Genomic DNA, 14,709 nt, shown 5'->3' with positions numbered 1-14,709 from the left:
CAATAAACTTTTACCGTAGGTCTACCAAGAGAGGCCAAAATCATATGGCCAGAGGAAGCTAAGAGATATTTTCTAAAAAATAGTCCATACATCAAAGTCTTTGATGTATGGTGCACGGGCTGACAGCCAAGTATAGAATTACAGATCGTGACCTCTCTCCCATGACAGCGAAGCTCTGTTTTCTTTAATTATCATAACAGACCACCAACAGAGCGCCCAAGAGAGGGAACCTCATCTCTTCTCTTCTGCTGTGATTTATAATCCACTCTGTGAACCAAGGCCACTGCCTGACAACCTTAATGTTATTTGGTGTATATACACAACCCATAAAAGGTGTATATTGTTTGGTGAACTGTTACAGTTCAACCCTAAAACCCTGACCCTGAACCTGGGTGAAGGCCAAACATCAGCATCCAGAGGAGACAGGTGCTGTGTGTGTGTGTGTGTGTGTGTGGTTTGGATGGAATAGGTCGGAGATCACAGGCCTGTCCACTGAAGAATAGATAACATGTTGCTAAATAAAGCTCCCTAATGAATCAGAAACACACACGTGTCGCTGCAGGGGTGTTTAGGGGAAAGATGCGTTGGATATTTTTGTAGTATGGTTTTATTTTCTGACAGGGTGACGGTGACGGATCACGGGCTCATAGACAAGTAGGGGGAGATATGAGCCGGCCAGCAATTGTGTTGTGCCACATGTGCTGTTTGTATCCATGGCAACTGGACCGTTGGCGGTGTCGCCTGATTGCCAGATAGAGACGCTGTCCTGACAATATTGGGAAACTTAAAAGGATTTGGGAGTGGGGTGTTCTGTTTTCAAGCTTTTACTGCTAAAACAGAAGAAGCAGCTCAGTGTGTGAGGACTGTGGTGTCATAAAAACTGAGATTAGAAGGTTAGATACAGCAGTTTAGATTAGATTAGTGGTGGTTTTAGTGGAACATGTGGTTGAAGCCTTTGCAGCTTCATGACTGTCAAAAAAGTCTATTGTATTTTGTATGAAATCAGATAATTAAAGAGACTTTACAGCAATGTAGTAATGCACCTTCATATGGTTAGGGGTGAAAATCAAAGCAGCAGAGGTCGGGATATTTTGACTCTTGTCCTCATCATGGGTCAAACTCCTTCCCATTATGAGCAGCATTTTATGTTAATCCCTTGCTGTCCTGTAAATGCTCACATCTTTCAGATTCATCAGCAGTGGTGGAATGTGACTAAGTACATTATTCAAGTAGGCTGCTGTTCTTGAATCCAATTTTGAGGAATTTGCACTTTATGTAATTATTTTAATTTGATGCAACTTTACGCTGAACCTGTAATCCACCAAATCTCAGAGGGAAATTTGATCAGTTTAGTCGTCAGAAGAAAATGTTTAAATTGTACATTTCTGCAAACCACAAGTACTATACATATGTATGTTTCATATGTATCATATCAACATTTCTGAAGTGACATAATATATAGGCTGCCTTTTGTCAGTGGGAGGTGAAGGGGAGGGTGGATGGCGTGACAGGAGACCAAACCCTGGTGTTTTAGAGCAGAAAATTGCAGCGTTCCCACATGATGCTTGAGCGACCAAACCTGGGTGTTTTAAGCCACAACGTGATCTTTTCCGAACCATAACTAGGTAATTTTTTGGTGCCTAAACCTAACAGCAACTTCACCACAGCATTGTTGATAAACGTAAAGTTTCTGCATACCTGCTGATAATGTACAAATGAAAAGTATTTACATTTATTTCACAGTTACAGTTGCTAGTTACTTTGTAGATCACGTCTTTCAACAAAGAATACCTGTGATACGTTTATGGAATACTATGCATTGCTAAAGGTCTATCTACTTATCAGTATATAAATTAAAATGAGCTCCTCCTGCAACCAGCTGCACCATAACATGCTGCTCACATTAATGCATCACTAATAATAATCCAATAATATGTAGATGATGATATGACACTGACATGAACCATTTTCCAGCACAAGTACTTCTACTTTGGATAGTCTGAGTACATTTTGATGATTATGCATGACTACTAATAAAGAGACATCTTTAACTCTCTCACAAGATGAATGTTAGCCTGCTCTTCATAACTAAATTGACTTTGACATGTTAAATTAATGGAGTGCTTGAGATACTGGCCTCTGTATACAGTATACTAGTAGTTTGATTTTAATTTTGTGAAACCTTTGGGTTGTAGACATGGGTAGACATACATGTTTGACCTAGATAAAACAATAATTGGCTACCTAAAAAAGGAAAGTAAAGGACATCTGCAGCCTCCATTCAATAATTAATACATTTCTCATCATTTAAACAAATATGTAGCTCATTCAGACGTCTTATGGGAAACTAAATTCTTCTGCCTGTCCAGCAACTTTTCCTGCTGCTCGTTTGTCCCGCAGATTTATATTTCACAAGTTGCTCAGATGTTGCTGTGTCTGGGAAAAATCACTACAACAAGCAAGTATAGATATCCTGATGCTAAAAATACGTGTGACCGACTCTATTTCTGAGGCCTGACTGTAATATCATATTACATGGCACATCGATTGTGGCTGAGGATGATGTGCCTGCTCAGGTATTCTCGGTCTCAATAAAGCTCCCTGATGCTATTTTGGAAAGATTATTTGAGTATATGTGTTAAATATACTTCACACACACCCACTTTCATTCCCGATTCATTAACCTGAAACTGAATTTTTCCACAGCCGTCAGCAATTAGATGGAAATGAAACCTGATGGGGTAATGTGACCTCTCAGTTCAAACAATGCTTATAGTGGCATGGAGGACGGACAAAGGCAAAGTCAAGTGTTACTGATAGCAGAGAATATGCTGTCTCTTTGGATGTAGGGTGTGTGTTTCTGCTGTGGTCAGCCATTTTCTATGAAACACAGCATGTGATTGCCAAATGAAGCCATTTCCATGTATCCGAGCTGCTGTACAGTTGTCTGTGGGTTATTTTTACTTTTTTAAAATTCAAACCTTGTGTCTGGAGTACATGTGATACAACAGACAGTGGATGCTGCCACCTACTGGAAGATTGGGACAAGCTAAATTCATTGTGTAAACAACCTGAAAATTGAATTAAAATGTGTCTGTGGAGAAAAATAAAGCTCACAAGTCCAGTATAAAGTAAAAAGAAGACTTAATTTTAAATAAATTGTGTCTTACTTTGTTTAATGTACATGCAAATCTGTATTCTGTGGTTTCCTTGCGTTTCATCTGGCCTCATCTTTTAAAAACTTAATATGATTTAGTGATGCTATCCTTATTCTTATTCTCTATATTGTATACAATCCTGCCTCAGAAGCATCTTACTGATCTTAAATCTGTTAAATCAAATTAAATGCTAATCTCCAAAGCAGTTATTTATTTATTTTTTGTCACAGTCATTATCTTGGTAAACAATCCAAATCCCACAAATATAAAAATACAAAATCCAGGTTTTTGGTCTGCAAATATACCTCCATCCTGCCATCTGCTGGACAAATGTTGTAGCTACATGTTGAAGCCACAGACTTCAATGAAATAAGGTTTTTAGAAAGAAGTTCAAATTATACTTTTTATATACTCCTTACTGTTGAAACTGAACATTACTGAATGGCAAAAATGGCATTAGTTTCCTAGAAATTCCTTTTTACATCCAAATGTGAAAAGGAAACTGGTTTTTCTTTGCACCATTCTAAAAACCGAGACACATTTATAGAAGCAACCAGGTGTAACGACCTCACTCCACATTACAGTCACATCCTATGGGTAGTCTTTTGATGATATTAACTACAAACACTCTAATATGCTGAATTTAAGGGGCAAATAAAACAGGCTCAGTGAACACAGTTGGTAAATAATTGACCGTGATCACAGTCTGCGTTCCTTCTTTCTGTCCCTCACCGCTGCAGGCCAAAACCTGGCTACTAATTACCTCGAGCCCAGTATTGCCACCTCTGATCAGTGAGAGTGAGTTTAAACATTTGCTTGAATGGCTCCTTTGTCCAAAAACATATTGTAGATACTGGGTACAAGGTTCAGCTATAGCAGCTGGAACAAAGAAGGTGAACAATGCTTTTTAGCAAGAGGAGAAACAGTCATCTCTGTCGCCGTTTGCCGTTTGTCTGGTTTTGAAACACTATGAAATAAACAAGATCAGAAATGTGCAGTGTTTGGTTGAGAGGATCTGTGTATTTGTAAATGTCGGTCTGGCTTCAAATGGGAGAAAAAGACATCTTAAAACAAAGTTACATTGAATTTTATTTCATTCAGCAAACATTTTGAATGCATTACAAAAATATCCAGACCACCCATAAATTACAATTTGAATGTTCTTTCACATCAACAAACAATCAGAGGTGCCATTCTCCATGTGTGCGTTTTATTGTACAGTATCTATCTCTATAGTAGTAAAATCCAAGTCCATCTACATACATTACACAAAGCTGCAATAACTCTCTCAAGTGAGATACTCAGTCAGGCATGTACATACTGGACTGTGCATGTGCTTCTCTGACAAGTGGAGCTTTAGAGGTGAGCTGGTAATGACCGTGTGCTTCACCTACTGCATAGTAAAAACACCAAACCAGGAAACACAACTCTTGAGGCAGGATGCAGTTTAAAGACAGAGATTTGAAGCTTAATTGAAATATTGAATTCAATGGCTTGTTGTTTGGGCTGCTTGAGTTTAAAGAGGGTTTTTGCTTAAAATAACAGCTGCTTGTGGTGATATTAGTCCGTCTCTTGAGCTCTCAAGGACCTGAGACTTTCATGTCCTACGTCATGGCCAAACAGAGCAGTTTAAGCAAAGGCAGCTCTAATCCAATCCAACCTCCAGTTGGGATTGTTGGGACTGGAAAGGATCTATGGCCACAAGGACTGGGAATCCACCAGCAACAGGCCGGATCAACATGGGATCAATCGGGATCAGTAGGGAGGCCGAAGTCATGGATCTGCAGATGGCAGAGCGGTGTGATGTCAGTCTGCAAACAGCAACAGACTGCACGGGTAAACAGACATACTAGATACATACACATATAATATTAAATTCTATAGCACCTTACAAGAGCTTGCCACAGCAGCACTTGTTTTCCTTGAACAGCTATAAAGATACATGTACACATCCACCCTTTGAATCTTCATCAACATATAGCTCATATCAACAAATAGCACACAGTAGTCAAATCTGCAGTGTTAATATTGTATTTCTTTTCTACATCCCTTTTATTTTTCCCTTAATCATTCAATAACTGATTCTTCCGTCTGCCCCTGGAGCTTCTGACCAGTAGAGGGACGCATGCATCTTAAGGTGCTGGCAGTGATGAGAATTACCTTTCTGTACAAAGAAAATCAGCAATCCTCAGGACAAGCTACCATGAGGTAAAACAGTACAATCAAAGTAATGCATTCAGCGTTGTCTAAAAGAGCCTTTGTTGTCTACGCCCGCAGATCTCTTGGGGTCACATTAATTGGAGGAGCGCACTTTCCTTCCTTTGAGAGGCTGGGGAGGCCTGAAGTTGTTTTCCATGCGTGTCCTCTGATCCTCTTCCTCTCCAGTGAACAGAAGCGTTCTAAATTTGCCCAGCTGCATCGGGAGAGACAGATGGACAGAGTTTACTCTTAATATGTTTGCAAAGAAAATGAATTTGTTTGTTAAAAAAAGCTCCGTGCACAACTTCAGCTGCACACTACACACTGTGAGCATGTTAAAAGGATAAGTGTGGTGATTTTTTTTGGATGCTATGGTCAACAAATCCCATTAGAAGACCAAACCCAACAATGTATTTGTCCCTCTCTGAATACTACTATTTTATTTTTGGACAGAGTGTCACGGTGGTGCAGTGGTAAGCATTGTCGCCTCACAGAATGAGGGTTCCCGGGGTAGGGGAGCCCTTCTGTGCTGAGTTTGCATGTTCTTCTTGTGTCAGCGTGGGTTTTCTCCAGGTTCTCTAACTTCAGTCTAAAGATATGCAGGGTAGGTTAACTGGTGACTCCAAATTGGTGGTAGGTGAATGTGAACGTGAATGGTTGTCTGTCTCTACAGTATGTGTCAGCCCTGTGATAGTCTGATGACCTGTCCAGGGTGTACCCTGCCTCTCGCCCAGTGTCAGCTGGGATAGGCTCCAGCCCCCCGTGACCCCTAACAGGATACGCGTTTACGGAAAATGAATGTCATTGAAGGTCTATGGTACAGATGGATACTCTATTTCTAGGTTTGGCTACGCAGACATAGAAGAGGTGTCAAAATACATCGATCTGGATTGATATATTGAATCAAATACCAAGATTTAATATCATATATGCAAAATGAAAACATCTATAAATGGTCATCTTTAAGATGCGCCTTTATTTTGAAATTCCCATGTCACAATCGATGTCATGCAATGTAAATGTAAATGTTAATTCTGCCACTCAGCCTGTCTATTTATTATTACTTGTTTTTATTTTTTACTGCTTACAATTAAATCACTTAGGTGCAATATCAGTATTGTTGTGCAATATCTATACTTCCATCTGTCAATAATAGTAGTCAGTAAAATCAGCCATTTAGTCTGTCTATTATATTCTGCTTCCTTTTGATGCTTCCTAATTATATGGCTTTGTGTTTTTATACTGTTTGCTGATTACACTGCTCTTTGTTTCTGTACAGTTTACTTATATTATGTGTATGTATTTATATATGGCTTTTCCTGCTGTGGATAAGGGATTATCTTATCTTATCCTGTCTTATTTTATGTCACCATTTCCATCCAAGCACAGCTCCTTCCTAAATATTCAAACAGTGCTAGCAGCCTAGCGCCAGGTAGATAATGGCACATAGCCAAGAAAAAGACAATGAGTACGTACACTGATATTGTCTCATATTGTCCCTGAATTTAATCAAATCAAAATCATAGCATGTCAGACTTTGTGATATCAACGAACATTGTGACATTGTCCAAACAATCTATACAATATTGTATCATAATCAAACTTTTTCACATAAAATTTTGAATGTTACCAGACTAATTATCTAACTCATGCTCCTTTATAAAACTTCCTCACACGTCCCACCTTCTTTTTTGTTTTTCCCTTTAAGCTCCATGTCGACCAATATGAGGGGAAATGAAAAACAAAATAATGCCTTGTTATATAAGGGCTTTTCCCTGCTGGGTCCCCATGCAAGCATTTCTCAATTAAAGCCCTGCACACATCCAGTTGTCCATCCATCAGGATAATCAGCTGGAGGGGATCAAAGGCTTGAGGCCTGGAGGCATAGGTTGTGGGGCCAGTTGCCCAGCTTACGCCTCGCCCCCAGCTATGCTAACACACATTGGTTCACAGACGGATCGCTCGTGGCTACACCCCGAGGTGCCGCTGTCATTAAAACCCCTGATTCCTCATGTAGATTGCTGGAGTTAAAAATGGGGAACTAGACTAGCAAAGATCAACAAAGTGGGAGAGTATAATCCAGAGGCTGGCAGCAGTCGCCATAGGGCCAGCTCACAGGGGGACCTGGAAGGCATGTGCTGCAAGACATCCAGTTTTTCAGCTTAACTTGTCAGCAACCTGGGGTTACCAGGCCTAAACTTTCTGATTAAATTCAGTGCAAGGAGGGGAGGATAAAAACAAGTCAACCCTGCACACGGCATCCCCCATGAATGATGCTCGCTCTTGTGCTTGCCTCTTGATAAAAATAGCATTATACTGGGGCCAAACAGTAAATTTCTGAACATGCTACAGCACAGAGGTAAAGCCCACCATGACTCAAACGTGGCATACTGATCCACTGATGCTGAACTTTGATTTGACAACAAAGGAGGCGGAGGATCCTTGGAGCCTAGTGGAGCATGTAGCTTAACATTATGCAGGCAGGGAAACATGGACGTCACAACTGACCGATCAACTGCAGCATCAGTGCCTTAAGCTCCACTGACTTACAGCGAAAACATACAGCGTCCTTCCCCTGGTACAACTGTGTTTATTTAAAGTAATACTGTGCAGGATTGTCAGCTGCTGTTTGTAAACACGCTTGACAGAAAGAGTAAAAGTAAAAGCCAACCTCAGATTCACTTTTGTTGGGTGTTTCGCCTCACTTTATTTGCATTTTTTGGGCACTGTGTCTCTTGGATGCCTGCTGCTCATGATCTGGCACATGGTCGCTAACTTTTTATAAAGCCTCAACCTCACCTGAGTGGTGTGACAGTACACGCACATAAACGTCCCAAGCACAGAAAATAAGCAGAAAAAAAAGAAAATACAGGCAGAGGGCAGAGTCTCTGCAGGAAAATACACCGCCACACACTACTAGTGAGTCATAAGTGATGATTGAGAGGGATTACCTCTGTATAGAGTCAATAGACTGTTTTTAGGAAAATCCTACATAGTATATTTTTTGATCAAAAAGTAAATTCAGTTGGTCTCTTTCATATTTAAAAACTGAACTTCAGTGAGGACCAAATTATGTCCATTTGCAGTATTACATTTAGCGGTATGGCTCTGTTCTGGGGCCCCTATAACTTTCCTACGCCTGCGCAGAAAGCCTCTTCCACGCGCCTATGTGGAAAACATAAGGTGGAGAGAGCACACCTCTCTGCCCTTCCACGCGCAAACAAGGAAAGCCTGAGGCAAGAATAGCACACCTCCCTGCCCTTCCATGCATCTACATGGAAAGCCTAAGGCAGGGAGAACAGCAGCAAAGACCCCCTATGAACAGACCAGAGCAGCATCAGTGACAAACAGAAATGACACTGATAAGTCAGACACAGCATGAAAAGGAGGAGCTGGGTTGCAAAGCGGCTTGCAGAGGAAGCAGCAACAGTAGGCAGGCCAGAGCAGTTTAAATAGGGCGCCCTGAATGAGATTTGCCAATTGGTTGCATAGAAAGGAATCATGTGATCTATGAGTTGACTTCCTTCCATCAATCAGCTGCTCCATCAGTTGATTGGGCTGTTGGAGATCAGCTGATGTAGCTGGGACGTGAGCTGAGCTATGCTCAATGTTTGAGAAAAGATCATCGACTGCAACAAATATATGAAAGCAATCAGTAATACTTGAGAGTTGAACATATATGTGGAGTTGGGAATCGATACAATATAACATCTGTTTTGTCCATTTGTCTTAATCAAATATGAATATCTCTGATGCACCTTTTTTCTTTCATTATGAATACGAGATGTTTGCCTCGTATACTTCTTATTTTAAGCAGTCATGTAGTTCTAGTAGTCGTCAAGGAAAACATAGATCCTGTGACAGAGGAGTTGCCCACTTCTGGCCCGCAGCTAAAACAGCTAGATCGGGGTTAATGCTGTGTATGAATGGCCATGCCACATGACCTGGAATAATAAATAACGACCACAGTGTTCTAAGTGTTGGAAATCTGGCATGCATTGTGGTCAAAGGAACAGTGCAACACACACACACACACACACACACACACACACACACACACACACACACACACACACACACACCTGTTTTTCAGACAGCATGATTGGCTCCTGCACAACAATCCAGATGACGCTCTCGTGCAGTGGGGGTGTGGTCAGCGATCCCAGGTAGGTCCAGTAGTGGAGGCTACTGGGCAGGAGGCACTTAGGGTTGAAACCTTTGAAATCTGTGACACTGCCCTGTAAGGAAAACAGAAAGACAGCAGCTTTTATATTACTGCAATAACGCTAAGAGCAGGTCATAAACCACATGAATATTACAGCCGATAAAACCCAGAGACAGTCATAGTACTCACCTTATACTTCACCATGTAGAGAGCGTCTGTTATCGTGTGGAGCCATCTGTGGTCGTCACCTGTCTTGCATAACAGACAAAGATTGCTTTTGGATTTGATTTGAGACCTGAAGGGAATCTATATTTTCATATATAATCTACAAAATATCAGAAATGTTTGTTTTTTTGTTGAAGCTGGCACATTTCAGAAACACAACACTGGTCAAGGGAGAGATTACTGTAAATATCAGAGTGTATGTGTTTCTACTCACTGTCAACAGCACTAGCTTTTCAAATATACACAACGGATATCATGTACGCAGCTTTATGACTGAGAATTTTTCCCACTAGCTTCTCTTACAACTTCTATAACCTTTTAAAAATCACCACCCACATCTTTTTTTCTGTCAGCGTGAAGTAAAAAACAACTGTGAATCTGTAACACTAATACAAAATGGAGAAGAGAGGGGGCACGGGGATAGAAAATGGGATTGCACTTAAGAGAGACATCTTACTTCTAAAAAGATGCCGAGGACAGCGAGGCCATCAGGAGCTTCTGCCGCCTCCCCAAACGTCTTGTACTTGACAGCATTCCAGTGTACTAAATGAAGCTAGAGGGGAGAAACAGGAGGAGAGAACGACAGAAAGATAAAGAGCTGGCTTTTAAAGTTAAATAAATAAAATCAAGTCACATAAGACATTCATACACAGATGGAAATACTGGTAATTTTTTTCTTAGCCAAAAATGTGTTTCTGTAATTAGACACTGACACAGTGAAGTATTCAAACACTGACCTCAGAATCGTAGCTCCTTCCTGCAACAGTGTGCTCAGAGCCATCGCAGCCTTTTCCGCCCCAGTGGAAGTGGAACTGTTTCAGCCTGTAAGGGTTGTCAAGAGGGCCTCCCTGGATCACTGTGGAAGATGAGGAGATGTGAAGAAAAATATATATATATAAGTGAATAAATAAAAAAGGTTTGGCAGCCACACACACACCCACACACCTACTCTCTGTGGGCATCAGACAAACTAGACAAACTGCTTTCGAGCAGAACGCTGCACAGAGCATCGTGTGTGCAGCATCACCCAAACAGCTTGGGTACCACTGCAGGATGAGTCAACCTGGTAACACCCAGCATAGTTAAAGGTCCAGTGTGTGGGATTTAGAGGGATATACTGGCAGAAATTAAACATAGTAAGTATGTTTTCTTTAGGGTGTGATCACCTGAAAATAAATTTTATTGTGTTTTCCTTAGGTGGCTAGCATTGTTAGCATCGTTACTTCACAGCAAGAGGGTTCCTGGTTCGAACCCTGGGGTGGGGGAGCCCTTCTGTGCGGAGTTTGCATGTTCACCCCGTGTCAGCATGGGTTTTCTCCAGGTACTCCGGCTTCCTCCCACAATCCAAAGACATGCAGGTTAACTGGTGACTCTACATTGGCTGTAGGTGTGAATGTGAGTGTGAATGGTTGTCTGTCTCTATGTGTCAGCCCTGTGATAGTCTGGTGACCTGTCCAGGGTGTACCCCGCCTCTCGCCCAATGTCAGCTGGGATAGGCTCCAGCCCCCCTGCGACCCCTAACAGGATAAGCGATTACAGAAAATGAATGAATGAAGCTGTTTTTGCTACCTTAGAATGAGCAGATTATGTCTAAATAGGGAGAGAGTCCTTATCCAAGGAGTCTGCCATGTTGCACTGCCATGTTTCTACAGTAGCCAAGAACGGACAAACCAAACACTGGCTCTAGATAGGGTCATTCGCGATTTTGCATCAGCTACTGTATTTAGCATTGGAAAAAAACTGATTTCTTTTAATGTTAAACTGCTTCATTCAGTGTTTTCACCGGTTTAAATCGCCCGGTCCGTTTGTTTTGAAGAGGAAGAGGCTCTGCTGATAATTCGACTCCTGGTAAAAACACTGAAGGAATCCTGATTGGGAGTTTATGATTGGCACATGTAAGAAGTTTCAGCTGGTTGCAATCTGCAATCCTCATCCCTAGATGCCTCCAAATCCTACACACTGCTCCTTTAAACTCAACTTCTAACTCAAAGCTGAGACATAAGCACCAACAGACAGACCAACCGTCTGCTCTACCAACAAATCTATCATCAGAGCTTTGTGACACAAGCTTTAGGTTGAGACACAAATAGCCAATCCTGTGCTAAATAAAGCAACGTTAAAGCTACTTTTACCTTGGTTTAGCTTTACATTCAGGTCCACTGTCCAACAAGGGTGGACACATACTTTAATATATGTCATAATAATGTTCAGCCCGTTATCAGAATAGTACAGACTGTTTTCAGGGCCTGTGACTGGCTGACACTGCTGGATATGAGCACCAGTTTAATCTGACTGTTATTCATTGTGATGCTGCTGACATCCTTCTGACACACCAGTCCAGGTCAGCTTAGCGAGGCATGAATGGCACAGAGAGCAAAACACTTATCTGGTCCATCTTACAGTATAGATGTGGGATATCCACACACTGGGGGGACACATTTGAAACGGGTGTTTGGGCCTCAACCAAAAGCAAAGCATCAAACACTTAATTTCTTGCTTTACAGTGATTTTTAAACACTAATTTGTGCATTTTCTGCCATTTTTGAGGTATATGTCTTTAATTGTGAAAGTAAAAGTCCTCTGCTTCATGTTTTTACTGGGAGGATGCATATTGAGGGGGAGGTGTCCCCTGCATCCACCCACGAAATCTACTCCTATGTCCACAGGAACAATGTGATCTGTTAAAAGGAAATCTGTTAAGTACAAATATGTGATAGTAGCAGGTATGAAAACTGCTTTATCTACAGTATGATAGCTGATGTGCTGAGTCAGGTGGTTAAAGATAATAATGCTGTAAATTCCGACCTTGGTTATGCCAACATTAATGACTGCCTGCAGAAAAAAAGGCATCAATTATAATTAACTTCCGACATGACTGTTATTCTAACATTCAGAGCCGGATCTTTGAGATTGTAAAGCGATATATCATTAAAAGTTTTAATTACTTAATATTAATATTGTGCATCTGTCTGAGGAAGTGCGTTAATTTTCCTGCAGGTCTCCTCTTTCATAAATCACTGCAGGTAATAGCTACTTGCTTGCTCTGTGGAAACTGTCTGAGCCAAACAGCCCCACATTTCTGAGCTTATCATTCATGTTAATGACAGGGTGGTTAACATGGATCCACCCTGCGATAAAAGCAAATAGGGTCATAATAACTACTGAGATCACCTGAGGTTATTATTTCTCTTGTCCGGCAGACAGATACTCATACAGTTAACTGCTGCCTTTACTTTCCTGCAGCATAAACAGGGGTTTATGTGCAACCTCTGATTAAGGTCAGATGTTCGCATGGTTTGCACTTTTCAAAAAATCAAGGTAATCCCAGCTTTCAAGTGTGTGTTTATTTAAAGTTAACTTTGAGTGCAGATTTCCACTGCATGTGGCTGACATCAGATCTCAAATTATCTGTCAATAATCTCTTAAGACACCCATGGGGTCATGTCATATCAATGCACATAGTCTTTCAGCAGATCTTATCCTCTGTGGATTGTGCAGACTTAAAAGCAGAACACATTTGAACTGGTTTGCTGGTCGTTTGTCGGTGTAATTTCTGCTTTCAGAAGACCTCTTTCTCTCACCTGAACGGTCGTCCGAGTCCTCAAACTCCACAACAACAGAGTGTCCATTGTTGGCGATGTTGATGGAGGTACATCGATCATAGTTCAGGACAATCGGACCCAGGCTGGGATCATGTGAAGCCTGTTGGGGGACGATGTCAATGGGAGACTGCCGGCTCCCCTCGGCAACGGGGAAGCTTTTGTGCCACACAGAGGGACCTGAGCATATAAGAAGACCATGAGCAAGAATCAGAACATTTAATACACCCAGTACTGCACTTGGTTGTGATCAAATGTAATAAAAAGAAAACAGCTTTCATTTCATTCACTATTCATTTCTTTATAGGGCACAGTAAGAGAATGAAGCTTTCTTATTTAACACAGCAAACTTAGTTTTAACTATTAATCACTAAGTAATCAAGGTCTATTTCCAAAACAATTTACAGGTGGGACCATCAGAACAAAATTAAGACCCCAAGATTCAAAAGTGAAAGTCACTCAAGGGTCAAGAGTCATTTACAAACTAAGCAGCACAGTAAATATTTTTTTCAATTGTTTTTAACACAACAACTTGTGTTAAAAACAGGCTTCCGGCCATGCATGACACTGTTGCAATGCAGTGTTTCTTCCTCAACACCACTGGGCCAAATCAGGTGGAAAGTCAGGTAAAGGTGACAGCAGACATCCCCTTAAGCATGTGGCTAAGCTGCATTAACAGCCTTGCTCCTCTGCCCTCTACTCCTCTTGAAAAACGCACGCAATGCCTCACAGCTTTACAAAACCACAAGTAACTATTGATGATATGAGGTTAATTCCCTCCACTATGAATGGAAGAGCAGTGAGGTTGTGTCTGGATCCTGGATGCTGTGAGATCTTACCGTCCTGTTTTCCATATCCCCAATGACTGCCTGGCATTGTCCCTGTAAGTGGATCCAAGTCTGACCAAGCTGTTGGCGTTGGACTCCCGCACTCCGCTGCGCACGTGGAGGACGGCCACGGATATCAGTCTGTGTTTATCTGGTGGCTGGAGGGGAAGGGCAGTTATCCCTGTCTTAACACGCCCCTGCACGCCCACAGGCGCGCGCGCACTCACACACGCACAGAATCCACCTGTCTTGGGGTTTTGGAGCTTATCTTGTCTAGGGTCACTGCATTACGTCATTTGTTTTTAGATTTAATGATTTCAGTAAGATATGATTACAGTAGGTTTTATTACCGAAATTATTACCTGAGGTATATTTCTATGATAAAATAATGGCTGATAGGCGTATGTAATACTCTTATGATAAAGAGTGTCATTAAAATTCATGTGTAATTTATCCCATAAACGAACATGCAGGGGTTTTGTAGTGGGGGGAAAAGTGGGACTGATGACTCTGGGGGCCCCAATGGGAGGGGGCCC

The 14,709-nt window shown here is 41.5% G+C and overlaps 1 protein-coding gene across 1 annotated transcript; it reads right to left on the bottom strand.

The window, feature by feature from the left end:
* Positions 1–4,247: 4,247 nt before the first annotated feature.
* On the bottom strand, positions 4,248–14,320 carry ca7 (carbonic anhydrase VII). The gene is made up of 7 exons (XM_050045133.1): positions 14,186–14,320; positions 13,329–13,526; positions 10,485–10,603; positions 10,205–10,300; positions 9,712–9,774; positions 9,440–9,595; positions 4,248–5,571 (listed from the first exon to the last, which is right to left on the bottom strand). The coding sequence occupies exons 1-7, from the start codon at positions 14,220–14,222 to the stop codon at positions 5,452–5,454; spliced, it is 789 nt and encodes a 262-aa protein (XP_049901090.1). The 5' UTR covers positions 14,223–14,320; the 3' UTR covers positions 4,248–5,451.
* Between the last annotated feature and the right edge of the window lie 389 nt (positions 14,321–14,709).

This window comes from Epinephelus moara, chromosome 1 (assembly GCF_006386435.1).
Source record: "Epinephelus moara isolate mb chromosome 1, YSFRI_EMoa_1.0, whole genome shotgun sequence".
Taxonomy (NCBI): domain Eukaryota; kingdom Metazoa; phylum Chordata; class Actinopteri; order Perciformes; family Serranidae; genus Epinephelus; species Epinephelus moara.
Note: the sequence above shows the minus strand (reverse complement) of the source record. Positions and strands in the feature narration are given on the sequence as shown.

Excerpts from the sequence above, each read along its gene's own strand:
- ca7 (XM_050045133.1), bottom strand. The coding sequence starts at position 14,222 with ATGCCAGGCAGTCATTGGGGATATGGAAAACAGGACG. Across the intron at positions 10,604-13,328 it reads GGACTCGGACGACCGTTCAG|TGATCCAGGGAGGCCCTCTT; the intron begins GTGAGAGAAAGA and ends CATCTTCCACAG. Across the intron at positions 5,572-9,439 it reads TCATGCTGTCTGAAAAACAG|CTGGGCAAATTTAGAACGCT; the intron begins GTGTGTGTGTGT and ends CTCCCGATGCAG.